The sequence below is a fragment of the Pristiophorus japonicus genome, chromosome 4 (assembly GCF_044704955.1).
Source record: "Pristiophorus japonicus isolate sPriJap1 chromosome 4, sPriJap1.hap1, whole genome shotgun sequence".
Classification (NCBI taxonomy): domain Eukaryota; kingdom Metazoa; phylum Chordata; class Chondrichthyes; family Pristiophoridae; genus Pristiophorus; species Pristiophorus japonicus.
In genome coordinates, this window is record NC_091980.1 from 24,757,985 (window position 1) to 24,778,857 (window position 20,873).

Here is a 20,873-nt window from a genome sequence, read left to right on the forward strand (position 1 = left end):
TCTTCTTCTCTCCACCCCCCATCTTCTTCTCTCCCCCCGCATCTTCTTCTCTCCACCCCCCATCTTCTTCTCTCCCCCCGCATCTTCTTCTCTCCACCCCCCATCTTCTTCTCTCCCCCCGCATCTTCTTCTCTCCACCCCCCATCTTCTTCTCTCCCCCCGCATCTTCTTCTCTCCCCCCGGATCTTCTTCTCTCCACCCCCCCGGATCTTCTTCTCTCCACCCCCCATCTTCTTCTCTCCCCCCGCATCTTCTTCTCTCCACCCCCCCTTCTTCTCTCCCCCCGCATCTTCTTCTTTCTCCCCCCCACTCTGCCCCCCCCCATCTTCTCCCCGGTGCTGCAGTAAGTGAGTAGAAATAATTTTTTATTTATTGAGTGATTTTTAATTTTTTTTTTAATTTGTAATTTTTTAATTATTTTGGATTAATTTATTGGTTTATTTATTTATTTATTTATTTATCACTTATTATTGATGATGGCTCCTTATTTGTAAAAGTGAAGTGTTTAATGTTTTAAACCCCCCTTACGCCCCCCCCGACCCCCATCTTTCGTTCCCGACTGATTTCTAAGTGTAGGCAGGGTTTTTCTGAGCGTACAAAAATCTACACTTACTCCATTCTAAGTTAGTTTGGAGTAAGTTTTCGCTGCCTAAACTTGCAAAACAGGCGTAAGTGGCTGGACATGTCCCCTTTTGAAAAAAAAATCTGTTCTAAAATGAAACTGTTCTAACTCACTAGAACTGGAGCAAACTAAAGGCCGAGTATTGCAATTTCTAAGATACTCCATTCTAAACTAGTTCCTCCAAAAAAATATTAGCAACTCAGGCCGAAACTTGACCCCATATGTATTAACACTTACTGCTCCCTGAAATATACAGTTGGTTCAAGAAGAATGTCCATGGCCTTCATAGGGCAACGAAGGATGGACAATAAATGTGACTCTGATCAGGATCATCCACTGAGAACAAACATATAGGGTTGGAACCTCCACTTTTTTTGCATGCTTAACTCCCACGTTACGCCCATTTTACCACTGAAATGACGTATAACGCCCATATATCGCTCATTTTGGCACAAAATGGAAACTGACGGGCTTTTTTAGGAGACTTATCACCGAGCATTATTTTCCCAATGGGCTTAATGCCGAGAAAAAATATTACCGCCAACCCACTTTTTTGGGGCGGAATCAGCAGAATGGCCGAATTCAACGCCCATAATATCGCCCAGCGTTACTTTCTGCATGGAATTAATGCCAAGATTCAATATTAATGCCCGTCCACTGTTTTATGTCGTAAAGAGCATATTTACCCAAACTAGCGGCCATGGAGTTCGTCCATCGTCAATTTCATCACCTCGCACACATATCGCCCACAATATTGTTCGCTCAAAAAAAGTGGAACTAACTGGGACGAATGCCAGCGGTGTGGCTGGCATTTGTTAAATCCCACTCTTACGTGAGGAGCTGATATCGGAAAGATTTGTCTTAAAGAGCGCTGATGTGAGTGGCAACGCAGACTTCAATGGTGCCCATTAACTTGTTGCCAGTAAAAGTTTACGTTGATTGATAAGTTTCATGGTAAGGAATCACCAGTGTGTAACCATCCAGTTATCTGAGAAAGTGCACAACAAGGTTATTGTGTATGTATAATTTATGTACTATTACATTAGACCACTGAATATACCTGTACACTGTATACACTGTACCTGTACCACTAGAGGGTGCTACTGGTGGAGACCCAAGGGTCACCTGCACACTTTAGGTAACCAAGTATAAAAGGGAGCTCACCTCACTGTATCTTCACTCAGGAGCTGCAATAAATGGACGAAGGTCACAACAGTTCAAGTACCATACCTTACCTCATGGAGTCATTACTAGAGTGCTTACACATATAACAACTGGCAACGAGATTAAGAATTTCCATACATTAAATGGCTAATCTTAGCAACTTTCAATAATTAACTGATGGAGTAGATTGGGATGCCTTTGTGGAAAGGCTCGAACACTTTTTTATTGCAAATGGCCCGGCAGGAGACGACCTGACCTCACTGGCTGATAAGCGCAGAGCTATCCTGCTTAGCAGTTGTGGGCCCACCGTCTATGGTCTCGTCAGGGACCTGCTAGCCCCAGCGAAGACGACAACCAAAACGTACGCGGAGCTCGTAACAATGATACAGGAACAGCTCAAACCGAAAGAGGGCATCCTCACAGCCAGGCACCGGTTCTACACCCACCGAAGGCCAAGAAATCGCAAAATATGCTGCAGACGTCAGATTATTGGCGGCAACATGTGATTTTGGCGACCACCTCAACGAAGCACTGAGGGACATCTTTGTCATTGGAATCGGCCATGAGGGCCTCCTCCACAAGCTGCTCTACGCGGGCACTACGGTCACCCTGCAGAAGGCAATTAAAATGGGCCAGGCGTTCATGATCCCTACCTACGATTCCAAGAGGATGATGACTCACCCAGGACTCTAACCCAGCAAGAACTGTGGCACCTTTCAGAGGCAAGACTGCTACCCCGAGTCCCACAACCCTGACTCCGCCACATGGAGCCAATCGGCCAGCCCCATGCTGGTGCTGTGGAGGAAATCACAGGGCCCATCAGTGCCGCTACAAAGACTATACTTGCAAAAGCTGGAATGCGAAAGGTCATTTTACTCACCGAGTCGCTGAAGAGTTGGCCAATCACCCGGGCTCCAGCGCTGATGCAGACAAAGAGAGAGTCTATGAGGCTGTTCAGCCCCAGGAAGAGGTGTACGGAGTGTATACCTGCTCTACCGAGAGTTCTCTCTGGAAAATGGAAGTCGAAATCAACGGTGTTCCAGTCTCGATGGAGGTCGGCACAGGGGCGAGGCAATCGATGATGAATCAGGCGGCCTTCGAGAAACTCTGGGACAATCGTATCAAACGACCTAAAATGCTCCCGATCCAAGCGAAGCTGTTCACTTACACAAACGACACCATCCCAGTCGTTGGCAGTGTGGAGATCCAGGTGTCCCATGGCAGCACGATGCACAAGTTGACTTTGTGGATCGTTGCTGGTGATGGTCCAATGCTGCTGGGAAGAAGCTGGATGAAACAAATCCAAATCTGTTGGAGCTGGGAAAGCCTCCAGGCCCCGGCGATCGACATCCCACGCGGCCCTAAATTTGGATCCATCACAGCACCTGAAGATCTCACCGTCCGATTCAACTGCGTGACAGTGACACAGACCGCTTAAACCAATGGCGAGATGATCCAACCCAAATGACCAAACCTCACCTTTCGGGCACCATGAGGTGAAGCACCTGAAATCAAGATGACCGCGACGAGGGGCAGCGTTGAGGGAACCACATGTGATGCCGAGCAGCGAACCGGATTGGGGTAAAGATTGCAAGGCCCTCTTAAAGCAGACCGGCAACCCAGCACAATTACAGGGAATGTTCTACTCTTTGCACAGCGATGCCGGTGATACTAATGAAAAAGATGTAATTAACAAATGCAAGTATCTAAATGTACGGTTGAACAGCGATGCCAGTAGGATACATTGAAGTGATGTAATTGACAAATGCGAATTTGTAAAGACAACTAAGTCAGCTGATTGCAGTCGGAATGTATCATGAATGTGAATGATGAAATGATGTGTGATACCGGGTTGTACATGTACGCCGACAAAACTAAGGGCAACATCCCATGGGAAGAACCCAGGTCCAGTGGGCTACCCGATCATGTAGCCTGCGCCTTCGGGACCAATGTGATGCCCAGGCAGTGTGGCCACACACGCAGGGGAAGCATACCCACTGCAGGGCCAGTGATCAATAGACGGCACAGACACCACCACTGGCACCCTGCCCCAGATTGGCCCTACCCCTCTGGTCTTCAGGGCCAGCACCGGGAGCAAGAGGCCAGCACCCTCCAGCCCTCCCGACGGGACTTGGGATGACCAGGCTTCCACCAGTGCTGAAGAGCAGCTGGGAGACCCTACAACCCTCAAAGAAGGACAGGGAGGCCACACATTCCTGTGGCTCTGCCCACCACTAGGCAACGGCAAAGGCCCTGAGACTCAGCTAGGTCAGCAATCCTAGCCCACCCAGCTGGCAGGGGGCAAAATGCCGCCATCAGACAACCTGGACACAGTCCGGTTGCTCTGGAACTAGCGTCCTCACCCACCTGCACCCACACTCCAGGGACAAGACAGTAATACCACTTATGTACCTTACCTGTAATATGTACTTGTTCCACCACTGCAGAACCCAAAAAATTAGATAACCAATCCTAATTTTTATTCTCTGTACATGTACGCCAATGCAGATGTTGAGCCACACATATGATCTATGTATGGGGGGGGCGGGGAGAAATGGATGTATGTCGCCATGGACACACATGGATCACACCCAGAAGCCACACAACCCTCACAAAAACCTCCAACCGTCCACTGCTGACCATTTCCCAATGTCGTGGCAATAAGGACTTGGGGGTCTACAGGGAGAGAGCCATTCCCAAGCACAGATAAAGTGTAAGGGGTTTGGGCATTCAAGTCAAGGCCCAGAGCACACAGTGCCAAGGCCAGTGGCACAAGACTTAGGCGGGGGGAGTGATGTTATCTATGTGTAATGTATGTACTTTTACATTAGACCACTGAATGTACCTTCACACTGAAAACTCTGTACCTGTACCACCAGAGGGTACTACTGGTGGAGAGCCAAGGGTCACCTGCACACTACAGGTAACCAAGTATAAAAGGGAGTTCACCTCACTGTATCTTCACTCAGGAGCTGCAATAAATAGACTAAGGTCACAACAGTTCAAGTACCATACCTTACCTCGTGGAGTCATTACTAGAGTACTTACACATATAACAAAGCTTATTTTTAATAACAAAAGATTAATCACAACATTGGTCTGAAATCATAAGTTTCACAGCCAATAACACCCAACCCCCGCCCACACCCAACTTTTTCCACCATTGACATAAATCACATGTTCAACATGTCCATCAACACAGAATACAAAGGCAAAGCAGGAGCATGGTCCTCAGCCCCCATACATTGCAACAAATTGCATACACCCAGATGGAGATGTACTCACAGATAGAGATATGACACAGCCATCACCTGCGCACATGCACCTCACTTTCCTTCCCCACTCCTTCTTCTCCCCACCTATCCCTTCCCCTCCTCTCTCCACGGCGCCTGGCCGAGGAGCTCCTCAGGTGATGCCTCATTGCGGGGGATGAAGGCAGATGCTGTGGTTGCACAGGTACGGGAGCGGGGGCTGCCGAGGGGGCAACATTCTCTGATGCAGAAGCAGGATCTTAGTCCTTGCTCTCATCTGTTGTTCGCAGTGGTGGGGTGGAACCTGGGGTGGAATGCCACGCTCGGGGACTACTGGGAGGCCTGTGGCAGCAGTGCTCCTGGCTATCGCATCCAGGGACTCCACCATGCACGAACGTACTCGGTCATGGTGGTCAGGTGTTGGGAAATGCCCCCAGCTGGTCACCGTGTATACAGTCCTCTTGGACAACTGTACCATCTCTCCGCTGTTATGTCGCGCTCGTGGAACAGACCTGCTGCATCCAAGAGGCCTTCGCAGCGTTGGCGCCATCCGGGGGACAAGTGGGGTGCCCTGTGGAGAGGTGCTTGAGGCCGGCACCTCAAGAGTGCATGCGGGAATGACCAGAGAATCACTAGATGGTCTTGGGGTGGAATGACTTCTGGAGTGTGGCGATGCAGGTTTTCGAAGTCAGCGCTTTCATCCATTGAGAACAGACCCAGCAGATGGACGGGTGACAATTGGAGCTCCTCAACACCAGATGTAGTAGGATCGTCTGCTGGCTCCTACCCCGCGCCCCCGTGACCTTGCCTGGGGCCGCGCTGCTAGCTGAGCTGAAAGACGCAAATGAGGTTATTAGAGGAGAAGGGGGTGTTATAGTGACAAGGTGAGTCCAGCGCTACACACAGCACATGCACGACAAAAGCACCACTGCTCTCAAAATCATCCCAGACATCACATTTCTTGACCATCAACACATTGTGAATTGCAATGATTTTCATGAAGCCAGCATTATTTCTATGACACTTTTAGAAATCATATATGATTGTTCGGATATGAGTGGGTGTGGCATCTATTGACTTTACATCACGCAATGGTGTAAGCTTTTCTCACGTGGCATCACTTCAGGGTCTGCAGATGTGTCCATGGCTGTCCGGGGGTGCTTCCCCACGAGTGCGAGCACTCACTCCTCCACCTCAGTGACATCGCTGGCAACTGTTGGCCCCTCACTGTTCACCTCTGCTTGGACCTCATCATCGAAAGCTTTTTCTGCAAAAGGTAACAGGACGACATGGTATGAGATCATTGCATGATATCATTGCTAGGTACTGTCACAGAGACTGATACAACAAATAACCGACAGATGTAATCATGATTATTATGATTATTATCATTCTTCACATAAAGACGTACACCGTGACCGCAGGCTTTGAGTAAAACATTCCCGGTAAAAGTGCAAGATCTCACATTTGCTGATAATCACTCATGACTGTTACAAATTAAATTATATAAATACATAAGTACATGTAAATCGATGTAATACTTACTCTTGTGGATCCCACAAGGTCGTTCCATCGTTTGCGGCACTGGTTGCCCTCACGCACCTCGAAGGTCGCCGACGAGACCACCTCTGCTATCTCGGCCCATTTGATATCGCTCGTGATAACGCCCATTTTAAAAACGTAAACTAGGTATCTTGAGAATGGGCAAGAAGCCGGAGGGTTGTTGGGCTTATGTGGTCATGCAGGGATTGGAAACAAGGAGGAGAATTGTAAAATGAAGGCATTACTTAACCAGGAGCCAATGCAACAAATTTTAACATATTTTGATCTTCATTTGGAGACATTCAAACCATTAACATTAATAAAACACAGCACACATCAATCAGCTGTGCTCATTTAAATCTCACTTATCCTGTTATAGTTTGCTGTGGATCCCAATTCACAGTGTGATTAATAGCTGCATTTTGAGTCCTTAACACTTCCCCTCTAAAAGAGTGCTCATACATTTCCTGATATTTTACCCTACCACCATTAGATGCCTCCAACACATGTCACAAATACATTAGTTTTCCTAAAACTACTCATGACAACAATGCCAGAGATTCAGTATATCATGGATATCTTTTTTTAGACAGTGATGTTTTCTCTGAAGGATTGATCCCACTTTCCTGATCATTCCAATATATCTCATTAGCAATGGAGCAGTTTTTTTAGAAATTTCTGATACAGCTTTCTGAAAATCCAACCAAGCTAATATCTTAATCAGAAAGATATATTTTCCAGGAGATAACGAGATGCCGGTGCCTGAGACAAGTCGTTTTGCTGAATATGCAACTGTCAATAGAAAGGCAAATGAAGACGGTAAGTAGATGAATCATGTTATGTGGCTCTATCTGTGTAGGTACTGTTAACACAGAAATTGTCAGATTTAATTGAGTTAAAATGTTAGTTCGCAGAGCTCTTCAGATATGTAATGATAAATTCTGAGATATTTTAGCAATCTTTAGCAAAATAGATTTTTGTGATCTTATAGCTTCCCAACACTTCACATCCAGGCTCACACATGAAGAATGAACATTTGAGTTATATACTGGAGGGCTATCAGTGCTTGTGGAACCAGAACCCAGTGAGAGTCAGGAGAGGTGGGAGAAAAAGAGAATAAAGAATAATGTTGAAAAAGATAGGAGTCACATCAATATTTTTAACTTACATTGTTTAGTAAATCTGCACCAACAGATACGGTGTTGATTCTCCAATTTATGACTCAACTGGGCAGCACTGTCACATCAGAGACAGAAAGTTGTGGGTTCAAATCCCATTTCAGGCCTTGAGCATGTACTCTAGAATGACACTTCACGAAGAGTACTGCATTTTCAAAAGTGTTGTCTTTCAGTTCAGGCATGTTTCGGTGCATGTTAAAGATATCATCGTATCATTTGAAGGAGAGCAGGAAGTTGTGCTGACAAAAATTCTTCCCTTAACCAACACCACCACAAGCGATTAACTGGTTGTTATCTCATTTCCTGCTTTTGGGACCTTGAACGGTGTTTGTTTACCTGATAACAGTACTTCCACTTTCAAAGTAATTCATTGCTTGCTTTGGGATATGTTCAAGCATGATATGTGTAGATGCAAATTCTTTATTTCTATCTTATTCTCTGCAGGCACAGAAAGAGAAGATATTCAGTACGGATCTATTGCTTTTCAGAAAAAATCACCAGGTAGTAAAATCTTTTAAATAAATCTGTTTTTCATTTTGCATTCTTTAAGGCAAGGAATTTTAGAGGTGGATAATAAAACTCATTACCTTTAGGCAACTAATGTCAGCCTCGGGCACTCCGAAGGTAAAGATCCTGATATTCTGGCCTGTCAAAGTCCCCATCGCCAACCCCAGACGATCACCCACTGATGCCCCAGTGGGCCATTTTTCCATTTGCCACTCAAATCCAACTTGTGCCCTCTCAGAGTGAAATTGTCAATAATGTTGAATTAGAGAAAGAATTGTGCTGTAGATCTGTTCTTAGTAGGAACTGATTTGAGATTACAGAAATAGAAACAACAAATATTAAAGTGACAACAGTCAGGCACATTATTGTGGTGACTTTGCTATTGGACTAAAAACCGGAAAGTCTTGAGTTCCAAAGCTACCATGGTATGTTGTGAAATTGAATCCAATAATTTTCATAATTTCTCAGCTAGTCCCAAGGAAATTTAGGTTACTGGGTTTACAAATGCCCTTCAGGGAATGTCACCAGCTTTGTGGCTTAAATGGGTCTCTAATCCACACTATATAAGGGTCTAGTTTCGGCTGCCCGCTAGAACGGCGCACATCGGAGAGGCTCACCTAATTTATAGAACAAAAATTGCGGCGAATACTTACCTCACGATTCTCCGATAGCTGTCGGCCCATTTCCACCTCGGCGCTGCGCAGCAGGAGCTGCTGGGGGCGGAGCTACAGCCCTGCGCCGAAAACAGTGCCGGCAGCTGCACACGTGTGCAGCAGCTCCCGGTGTCCTGTCTCCGGGGCGACGACCCGATCCCAGGCCGAAGGGACGTCGCCCCTATGCTGGGCCGAGTGGCCTGCGCATCTTACTTCGGCGGCAGGGCCCACCTGCCTGGCCGCTCGCTGGGTCGGCCCCGCCCAAAGTCCTCCTGGGAGACCGGCATAGGCGTCGTTGGTGGCGGGGCCCGCCCGCCCAGCCTCTCGCTGGGGGCAGGCCCCACCCGAAGAGTCATCGGCGGCCCGGCATCGGCTGCTGCAGGCCCCGCCCGATGTCCTCGGCAGGGCCTGGCTTCGTCGTCGGTGGCAGGGCCCTCTGCCTCTCGCTGGGGGCGGGGTCCACCCGAAGAGTCAGCGGTGGCGGCGGCCCGGTATCGTCATCTTCTTCTCTCCACCCCCCATCTTCTTCTCTCCCCCCGCATCTTCTTCTCTCCACCCCCCATCTTCTTCTCTTCCCCCCGCATCTTCTTCTCTCCACCCCCCATCTTCTTCTCTCCCCCGGATCTTCTTCTCTCCCCCCGCATCTTCTTCTCTCCACCCCCCATCTTCTTCTCTTCCCCCCGCATCTTCTTCTCTCCACCCCCCATCTTCTTCTCTCCCCCGGATCTTCTTCTCTCCCCCCGCATCTTCTTCTCTCCACCCCCCATCTTCTTCTCTCCCCCCGTATCTTCTACTCTCCACCCCCCATCTTCTTCTCTCCCCCCGGATCTTCTTCTCTCCACCCCCCATCTTCTTCTCTCCACCCCCCATCTTCTTCTCTCCCCCCAGATCTTCTTCTCTCCACCCCCCCGGATCTTCTTCTCTCCACCCCCCATCTTCTTCTCTCCCCCGGATCTTCTTCTCTCCACCCCCCATCCTCTTCTCTCTCCCCGGATCTTCTTCTCTCCACCCCCCATCTTCTTCACTCCCCCTGGATCTTCTTCTCTCCACCCCCCCGGATCTTCTTCTCTCCACCCCCCATCTTCTTCACTCCCCCCAGATCTTCTTCTCTCCACCCCCCCGGATCTTCTTCTCCCCACCCCCCATCTTCTTCTCTCCCCCCGCATCTTCTTCTCTCCCCCCAGATCTTCTTCTCTCCACCCCCCCGGATCTTCTTCTCTCCACCCCCCATCTTCTTCACTCCCCCTGGATCTTCTTCTCTCCACCCCCCCGGATCTTCTTCTCTCCACCCCCCATCTTCTTCTCTCCCCCCGGATCTTCTTCTCTCCACCCCCCATCTTCTTCTCTCCCCCGGATCTTCTTCTCTCCACCCGCATCTTCTTCTTTCTCCCCCCCACTCTGCCCCCCCCCATCTTCTCCCCGGTGCTGCAGTAAGTGAGTAGAAATAATTTTTTATTTATTGAGTGATTTTTAATTTTTTTTTTAATTTGTAATTTTTAAATTATTTTGGATTAATTTATTGGTTTATTTATTTATTTATTTATTTATCACTTATTATTGATGATGGCTCCTTATTTGTAAAAGTGAAGTGTTTAATGTTTTAAACCCCCCTTCCGCCCCGCCACCCCCATCTTTCGTTCCCGACTGATTTCTAAGTGTAGGCAGGGTTTTTCTGAGCGTACAAAAATCTACACTTACTCTACTCTAAGTTAGTTTGGAGTAAGTTTTCGCTGTCTAAACTTGCAAAACAGGCGTAAGTGGCTGGACATGTCCCCTTTTGAAAAAAAAATCTGTTCTAAAATGAAACTGTTCTAACTCACTAGAACTGGAGCAAACTAAAGGCCGAGTATTGCAATTTCTAAGATACTCCATTCTAAACTAATTCCTCCAAAAAAATATTAGCAACTCAGGCCGAAACTTGACCCCATATGTATTAACACTTACTGCTCCCTGAAGTATACAGTTGGTTCAATAAGAATGTCCATAGCCTTCATAGGGCAACGAAGGATGGACAATAAATGTGACTCTGATCAGGATCATCCACTGAGAACAAACATATAGGGCTGGAACCTCCACTTTTTTTGCATGCTTAACTCCCACGTTACACCCATTTTACCACTGAAATGACGTATAACGCCCATATATCGCTCATTTTGGCACAAAATGGAAACTGACGGGCTTTTTTAGGAGACTTATCACCGAGCATTATTTTCCCAATGGGCTTAATGCCGAGAAAAAATATTACCGCCAACCCACTTTTTTGGGGCGGAATCAGCAGAATGGCCGAATTCAACGCCCATAATATCGCCCAGCGTTACTTTCTGCATGGAATTAATGCCAAGATTCAATATTAATGCCCGTCCACTGTTTTATGTCGTAAAGAGCATATTTACCCAAACTAGCTGCCATGGAGTTCGTCCATCGTCAATTTCATCACCTCGCACACATATCGCCCACAATATTGTTCGCTCAAAAAAAGTGGAACTAACTGGGACGAATGCCAGCGGTGTGGCTGGCATTTGTTAAATCCCACTCTTACGTGAGGAGCTGATATCGGAAAGATTTGTCTTAAAGAGCGCTGATGTGAGTGGCAACGCAGACTTCAATGGTGCCCATTATCTTGGTGCCAGTTAAAGTTTACGTTGATTGATAAGTTTCATGGTAAGGAATCACCAGTGTGTAACCATCCAGTTATCTGAGAAAGTGCACAACAAGGGTATTGTGTATGTATAATTTATGTACTATTACATTAGATCACTGAATAGACCTTTACACTGTATACACTGTACCTGTACCACTAGAGGGTGCTACTGGTGGAGACCCAAGGGTCACCTGCATACTGCAGGTAACCAAGTATAAAAGGGAGCTCACCTCACTGTATCTTCGCTCAGGAGCTGCAATAAATGGACTATGGTCACAACAGTTCAAGTACCATACCTTACCTCATGGAGTCATTACTAGAGTGCTTACACATATAACAACTGGCAACGAGATTATGAATTTCCATACATTAAATGGCTAATCTTAGCAACTTTCAATAATTAACTGATGGGGTAGATTGGGAAGCCTTTGTGGAAAGGCTCGAACACTTTTTTATTGCAAATGGCCCAGCAGGAGACGACCTGACCTCACTGGCTTATAAGCGCAGAGCTATCCTGCTTAGCAGTTGTGGGCCCACCGTCTATGGTCTCGTCAGGGACCTGCTAGCCCCAGCGAAGACGACAACCAAAACGTACGCGGAGCTCGTAACAATGATACAGGAACAGCTCAAACCTAAAGAGGGCATCCTCACAGCCAGACACCGGTTCTACACCCACCGAAGGCCAAGAAATCGCAAAATATGCTGCAGACCTCAGATTATTGGCGGCACCATGTGATTTTGGCGACCACCTCAATGAAGCACTGAGGGACATCTTTGTCATTGGAATCGGCCATGAGGGCCTCCTCCACAAGCTGCTCTCCGCGGGCACTACGGTCACCCTGCAGAAGGCAATTAAAATGAGCCAGGCGTTCATGATCCCTACCTGTGATTCCAAGAGGATGATGACTCACGCAGGACTCTAACCCAGCAAGAACTGTGGCACCTTTCAGAGGCAAGACTGCTACCCCGAGTCCCGCAACCCTGACTCCGCCACATGGAGCCAACCAGCCAGCCCCATGCTGGTGCTGTGGAGGAAATCACAGGGCCCATCAGTGCCGCTACAAAGATTATATTTGCAAAAGCTGGAACGCGAAAGGCCATTTTACTCACTGAGTCGATGAAGAGTTGGCCAATCACCCGGGCTCCAGCGCTGATGAAGACAAAGAGAGAGTCTATGAGGCTGTTCAGCCCCAGGAAGAGGTGTACGGAGTGTATACCTGCTCCACCGAGAGTTCTCCCTGGAAAATGGAAGTCGAAATCAACGGTATTCCGGTCTCGATGGAGGTCGGCACAGGGGCGAGGCAATCGATGATGAATCAGGCGGCCTTCGAGAAACTCTGGGACAATTGTATCAAACGACCTAAAATGCTCCCGATCCAAGCGAAGCTGCTCACTTACACAAACGACACCATCCCAGTCGTTGGCAGCGTGGAGATCCAGGTGTCCCATGGCAGCACGATGCACAAGTTGACTTTGTGGATTGTTGCTGGTGATGGTCCAATGCTGCTGGGAAGAAGATGGATGAAACAAATCCAAATCTGTTGGAGCTGGGAAAGCCTCCAGGCCCCGGCGATCGACATCCCACGCGGCCCTAAAATTGGATCCATCACAGCACCTGAAGATCTCACCATCCGATTCGACTGTGTGACAGTGTCACAGAGCGCATAAACCAACGGCGAGATGATCCAACCCAAATGACCAAACCTCACCTTTCGGGCACCATTAGGTGAAGCACCTGAAATCAAGATGACCAGGACCAGACCACGAGGTGCAGCGTTGAGGGAACCACATGTGATGCCGAGCAGCGAACCGGATTGGGGTAAAGATTGCAAGGCCCTCTTAAAGCAGACCGGCAACCCAGCACAATTACAGGGAATGTTCTACTCTTTGCACAGCGATGCAGGTGATACTAATGAAAAAGATGTAATTAACAAATGCAAGTATCTAAATGTACGGTTGAACAGCGATGCCAGTAGGATACATTGAAGTGATGTAATTGACAAGTGCGAATTTGTAAAGACAACTAAGTTAGCTGATTGCAGTCGGAATGTATCATGAATGTGAATGATGAAATGATGTGTGATACCGGGTTCTACATGTACGCTGACAAAACTAAGGGCAACATCCCATGGGAAGAACCCAGGTCCAGTGGGCTACCCGATCATGTAGCCTGCGCCTTCGGGACCAATGTGATGCCCAGGCAGTGTGGCCACACATGCAGGGGAAGCATACCCACTGCAGGGCCAGTGATCAATAGACGGCACAGACACCACCACTGGCACCCTGCCCCAGATTGGCCCTACCCCTCTGGTCTTTATGGCCAGCACCGGGAGCAAGAGGCCAGCACCCTCCAGCCCTCCCGACGGGACCTGGGAGGACCAGGCTTCCACCACTGCTGAAGAGCAGCAGGGAGACCCTGCAACCCTCAAAGGAGGACAGGGAGGCCACACATTCCTGTGGCTCTGCCCACCACTAGGCAACGGCAAAGGCCCTGAGACTCAGCTAGGTGAGCAATCCTAGCCCACCCAGCTGGCAGGGGGCAAAATGCCGCCATCAGACAACCTGGACACAGTCCGGTTGCTCTGGAACTAGCGTCCTCACCCACCTGCACCCACACTCCAGGGACAAGACAGTAATACCACTTATGTACCTTACCTGTAATATGTACTTGTTCCACCACTGCAGAACCCAAAAAATTAGATAACCAATCCTAATTTTTATTCTCTGTACATGTACGCCAATGCAGATGTTGAGCCACACATATGATCTATGTATGGGGGGGGCGGGGAGAAATGGATGTATGTAGCCATGGACACACATGGATCACACCCAGAAGCCACACAACCCTCACTAAAATCTCCAACCGTCCACTGCTGACCATTTCCCAATGTCGTGGCAATAAGGACTTGGGGGTCTACAGGGAGAGAGCCATTCCCAAGCACAGATAAAGTTTAAGGGCTTTGGGCATTCAAGTCGAGGCCCAGAGCACACAGTGCCAAGGCCAGTGGCACAAGACTTAGGTGGGGGGGGAGTGATGTTATGTATGTATAATGTATGTACTTTTACATTAGACCACTGAATGTACCTTCACACTGAAAACTCTGTACCTGTACCACCAGAGGGTACTACTGGTGGAGAGCCAAGGGTCACCTGCACACTACAGGTAACCAAGTATAAAAGGGAGTTCACCTCACTGTATCTTCACTCAGGAGCTGCAATAAATAGACTAAGGTCACAACAGTTCAAGTACCATACCTTACCTCGTGGAGTCATTACTAGAGTACTTACACATATAACAAAGCTTATTTTCAATAACAAAAGATTAATCGCAACATTGGTCTGAAATCATAAGTTTCACAGCCAGTAACACCCAAGCCCCACCCACACCCAACTTTTTCCACCATTGACATAAATCACATGTTCAACATGTCCATCAACACAGAATACAAAGGCAAAGCAGGAGCATGGTCCCCAGCCCCCATACATTGGAACAAATTGCATACACCCAGATGGAGATATACTCACAGATAGAGATATGACACAGCCATCACCTGCGCACATGCACCTCACTTTCCTTCCCCCCTCCTTCTTCTCCCCACTTCTCCCTTCCCCTCCTCTCTCCACGGCGCCTGGCCGAGGAGCTCCTCAGGTGGTGCCTCATTGCGGGGGATGAAGGCAGATGCTGTGGTTGCACATGTACGGGAGCGGGGGCTGCCGAGGGGGCAACATTCTCTGATGCAGAAGCAGGATCTTAGTCCTTGCTCTCATCTGTTGTTCGCAGTGGTGGGGTGGAACCTGGGGTGGAATGCCGCGCTCGGGGACTACTGGGAGGCCTGTGGCAGCAGTGCTCCTGGCTATCGCATCCAGGCACTCCACCATGCACGAACGTACTCGGTCATGGTGGTCAGGTGTTGGGATATGCCCCCAGCTGGTCACCATGTATACAGTCCTCTTGGACAACTGTACCATCTCTCCGCTGTTATGTCACGCTCGTGGAACAGACCTGCTGCATCCAAGAGGCCTTCGCGGGGTTGGCGCCATCCGGGGGACAAGTGGGGTGCCCTGTGGAGAGGTGCTTGAGGCCGGCACCTCCAGAGTGGATGCGGGAATGACCAGAGGATCACTAGATGGTCTTGGGGTGGAATGACTTCTGGAGCGTGGCGATGCAGGTTCTTCGAAGTCAGCGCTTTCATCCATTGAGAACAGACCCAGCAGATGGACGGGTGACAATCGGAGCTCCTCAGCACCAGATGTAGTAGGATCGTCCGCTGGCTCCTACCCCGCACCCCCGTGACCTTGCCTGGGGCCGCGCTGCTGGCTGAGCTGAAAGACGCAAATGAGGTTATTAGAGGAGAAGGGGGTGTTATGGTGACAAGGTGAGTCCAGCGCTACACACAGCACATGCACGACAAAAGCACCACTGCTCTCAAAATCATCCCAGACATCACATTTCTTGACCATCAACACATTGTGCATTGCAATGATTTACATGAAGCCAGCATTATTTCTTTGACACTTTTAGAAATCATATATGATTGTTCGGATATGAGTGGGTGTGGCATCTATTGACTTTACATCACGCAATGGTGTAAGCTTTACTCACGTGGCATCACTTCAGGGTCTGCAGATGTGTCCATGGTTGTCCGGGGGTGCTTCCCCACGAGTGCGAGCACTCGCTCCTCCATGTCAGTGATATCGCTGGCAACTGGTGGCCCCCCACCTGTTCACCTCTGCTTGGACCTCATCATCGAAAGCTTTTTCTGTAAAAGGTAACAGGACGACATGGTATGAGATCATTGCATGATATCATTGCTAGGTACTGTCACAGAGACTGATACAACACATAACCGACAGATGTAATCATGATTATTATGATTATTATCATTCTTCACATAAAGACGTACACCGTGACCGCAGGATTTGAGTAAAACATTCCCGGTAAAAGTGCAAGATCTCACATTTGCTGATAATCACTCATGACTGTTACAAATCAAATTATATAAATACATAAGTACATGTAAATCGATGTAATACTTACTCTTGTGGATCCCACAAGGTCGTTCCATCGTTTGCGGCACTGGTTGCCCTCACGCACCTCGACGGTCGCCGACGAGACCACCTCTGCTATCTCGGCCCATTTTGATATCGCTCGTGATAACGCCCATTTTAAAAACGTAAACTAGGTATCTTGAGAATGGGCAAGAAGCCGGCGATCTGAAAATCCTTGTTTACCACTCACGCCGGAAATAACGCCCATTTTTGGGCAATAAGCCCAAAAGTGGGGGTTTCTAGCCCATAAAATCTTGTACGGTGGCATAAGATCCTTGAAACCAGTGCATTCTCCTGCACAGATAAAAAAGCAATATTGCCGATATTGCAAAGTTCACAATTGGAACATTTTCGAGAAAAAAAGTTGATGCGATAGTTGGTCACTTTGTTGTAACTGTTGTTTCATCTTAAGAGCGCTAACTTCAAATAGAATCTGAACGAGCTAGCAGTGGGTCATGTAATCTCCCAAACATTATGGAAGCCTGAACTGAGCCTTGTGCCTGATGGTCAACAGCCAGGAAGCTCCGAGACCTTTGGCCCATCCCAGGTCCTCTCAGGCATGAGATGTGGTTCGTATTCTGTCCGTTTCCCAGGGAACGGCTCTTCTAGGACCTGGGCCTGTAACAGTAGTTCAATCAGACCAGGCTGATGATCTGGCTAACAGATTAAGACACTCTGAGGCCTTGACAGGCAGATCCCACTTTGTGTCTGCTCCACCTGTGCAGCACCCGGGCAAGGAGGGACCAGGAAAATCAAGCCCCACATCTAATATAGCATAAATTGTAAATGGGGATTATGAAAGATTAGTTGGAAAAGGCAGGAAATGGGATTAGAAGAGGGAATTGTAGGGGAACAGCGAGCACCAGCCGAGCTGCAATGGACCGAATGGCCTCTTGCTGTGCTGTAATTTCTTTCCTTTCTGACGCTGCAGAACCAATGAAACTCTCAAGCTCTGCAGAGTAGTGTAAGGAGCTTTGTTCATTTATGGCCATCCCTGAGGCTCACTGTAAATGCAGGGCTCAGTGTGGATCTGAGTCATACAGAGGACAACTGGGTTCACTGTCAATCAATGTCTTGCTGATTCAGTGAAATGCAGTAAGTTGAGGACATTTATTTACCATTAGTCAGGTTTTATTGTTCGTGCAAACCATCAATGTTATCCTTTAATTGTGATGTTTGCAATTGTCACAGGGTCCAGACATGGTATACAGTGCAATAAACAATCTTCAGATACTGTGAGTATATCGATTCCTATTGGTGAAATCACACAACCTACAATATTAATATCTGCAACAGATTTGTAAAGTTATTACCTGATGTTAAGAAATGCAATAATATGTCACATTATTATAAATGGATAGTTTCTCTCTTGCAGTACCTGGATTCTTCAAAGGAAGATGATTTATCTGTCATCTATGCACAAATATCACAAGCAGACTATACATGAGCTGCACAGGAGAGAGAGGAAGAGCTTGGAATTCGATATGAGGAATAAAACATGGAATATAACATTTAGCCGAAAACAGATATGGAGCTTTCATCCTATGTATCTGCTCTGATTTAACGCAATTATTGCATCACGCTTGCAACATAATGGTTCTTTTAATATTGATTCAACAATCTTTTCACAGCTTCTGCAGAGGCTATGTAAAAAAAAAAAATCAGCTGTTTGTGAAGAATAAATCAGATGTTACATGTAATTTTGTTGCCCACTCAATAAATATCTCAGAAGTGTAATAACTAACAATGATGATTCAACTATGCAACGTATCATTTAAGCTTGAGTTTTCCGTCACCGACTGGGGCAATTTGGGTGAATTCATCCCTCAATAGTCACCAGCATTTAATTACTTCACTCAATGATGCACCTACAGCTGTTGATATTCTTGTGTCAGCCGTGGCTCAGTTGGTAGCACTTTTGCCTTTGAATTATAAGATTGTTGGTTCAAATCCCACCTCAGAGATTTGACCACAAAAATCTAATCTTACACCCCCGTGCAGTACTGAGGGTATACTGCACTCTTGGAGGTGCTGTCTTTTGGATGAGGCCTTAAACTGAGGCTCCATCTGCTCTTTCAGGTGGACGTATAAGATCCCATTGCATTATTTCAAAGATGAGCAGGGAAGTTATTCCTGGTGTCTTGGCCAATATTTATCCCTCATTCAATGTCAGTAAAGCAAATCACCTTCTCGTTATCAAATTGCTATTTATGGGAACTTGCTGTGCCAAAATTGGTTGCTGCATTTCCTACATTACAGCGATGACGACTCTTTAAAAGTGTTAATTGGCTGTAAAGTGCCTTGGGACGTCCTATGGATGTGAAAGACGCGATATAATACAAATCTTTCTTATCATTATTTTTTTCCTTGGTTACCAGTGTGAGTTCCATCTTAGGCAGTCATTTATCAGTCCCCGCGCATTAAACACTCCAAATTATAAATCAACTTCATGCATGCTCTGTGTTATCCATCATATTTGGTAATGCTACAAGTTCTTTTCAGCAGAAACAAATGGCATAATGTGATCAACACAGATACTTAAATACTCGGAATGATGTCCCTTGGAATCAGGCTCATATCCATGGGTGAAAATGATTGACAGCATTGATGCACATATTAGCGTGTGTCGTGGATTCTGGGTCACTGTGCAATTTCCTCATGTTACACTGAGGATGATATAATGAAACTCCACCAGTAAACCATTACACTGACTTAAATTGGGTCTAATGGTGGAGTTTTATTGGCCAGAATTTTGCCGGCAATGAGAGAGCGGATTCGGAGTCGGGTCCGCTGTCACAATAGACCAGATTGCCAGCCGGTCGGCAGCCTTGGGGGCACCAGAGGTAACGCTGCGGGAGCAGGAGGAGAAGCTGTTGCAGCTTATTCTCTGGCTACAATTAGATCGATAAGAATGGAGCCAGGCGAGGGTAGTCCCACCCAGCTGGACAATGGTGAAAAGGTGTTGGAAAAGGATGGAGTGGCCAACCATGTCAACGGTCGCAGACAAGTCAAGAAGGACAAGGTGCGATAGTTTGCCTTTGTCACAATCACAAAGGATGTCATTTGTGACGTTGATGAGAAACCTTTTTGTACTGTGGCAGGGGCGGAAACCTGATTGGAGGGATTCAAACAAGGAGTTGGAGAAAGATATGCATGGATTTGGGAGGCAACAACACATTCAAGCTCTGTATTTTACCAAGTACTGTAAGGGTGGTCCCGGGGGTCAGGTTCACCTCTAACCTACTTGAGCGGTTCGAATCGCTCCCACTCCCTTGGGTTCAAGACTCTGGATTCATTTTGGGGATGTGATAAAGTGCAAAAGACAACTGGTTTGATGCAAAAGAACTTTGATTTTAATTAAGGATGAGAAAATACAATGTCACACTTATAATTACACTAATAAAGAACAGTACATCACACATTCAAAGGGGTTGCAGTGAAAATTCCACCTCCCACCTCCCAAGTACCTAATACTGGCTAGGTTAGACTCCAGGGCAGACAGGGACTACGCTTCCCAATCCTTTCTGGTCAGTTAGCGGTAGTTCATGATTTTGGGGTTCGTTGGATTCTGTAGGTTCTGCTTGCCGTACCCCGAATGTCGGAGAGGACTTCTTACTGCGCAATCTTCAGTTGGGTTGAATCCGCTGATTGCGGTAGGACGCGTTTTGGATTTGTGGGGCAAGTACCCGGTTTTCTTCATTAGAAATAGGTTTCAAAGTCCTTTTAGGTAATGTTTTCACCTGTTGGGAGTCAGGCCTAGATTGTAGAGTAGAAACTTTTGATTCTTCGGTTTCTTCCTTATGAAGTTTTGTTTCAAGGTTGGTCGATCGCGGTGGTTTTTAGTGGTACCACGTTGGCTGTGGTCGGTTGCTGCCGCGATGGTGATGTTCTTTCTTCCTTTTCCATTTCAGGATGTTGAGGCTGGAGAAGTTAGTTTACAACTGTCGCATTGGTTTCTCTCCCTTTTTGATGGCATAGGCGTAGTGTGGCACTAACACTAGCACAAGCAGTGTCTCTCAAAGCAGTAGCATAAGCAGCAGCAAAGCATAGCATAGCATAGCATACCCTTTGTTAAAACAGGGTCCAGTTATACTGTAGGAGCTGTCCTAATCTTCGGCTAAGTCAGTCCAGAATTCTTTGTTTAATTTTGGCAGGCCCAAGAATTCTTCGTCATATTTTGACAGACTCGTTAAAAGTTAATATGTCTTGGGAGGGCTGATCTTCTAAATCTTTTTCTTGATGGAAATATTAGCTTGGTAATCACAA

The 20,873-nt window shown here is 47.2% G+C and overlaps 1 protein-coding gene across 1 annotated transcript in view; it reads left to right on the forward strand.

The window, feature by feature from the left end:
- The window catches only part of LOC139262019 (uncharacterized), a 99,463-nt gene extending 81,132 nt beyond the window's left edge, over window positions 1-18,331 (forward strand). Inside the window, exons 12-15 of the mRNA XM_070877183.1 lie at window positions 7,321-7,398; window positions 8,202-8,258; window positions 17,799-17,842; window positions 17,983-18,331. Of these exons, the coding sequence (XP_070733284.1) occupies window positions 7,321-7,398; window positions 8,202-8,258; window positions 17,799-17,842; window positions 17,983-18,054 (251 nt within the window). The 3' untranslated portion in view covers window positions 18,055-18,331. The remainder of the gene's footprint in view (window positions 1-7,320; window positions 7,399-8,201; window positions 8,259-17,798; window positions 17,843-17,982) is intronic.
- Window positions 18,332-20,873: the final 2,542 nt, after the last annotated feature.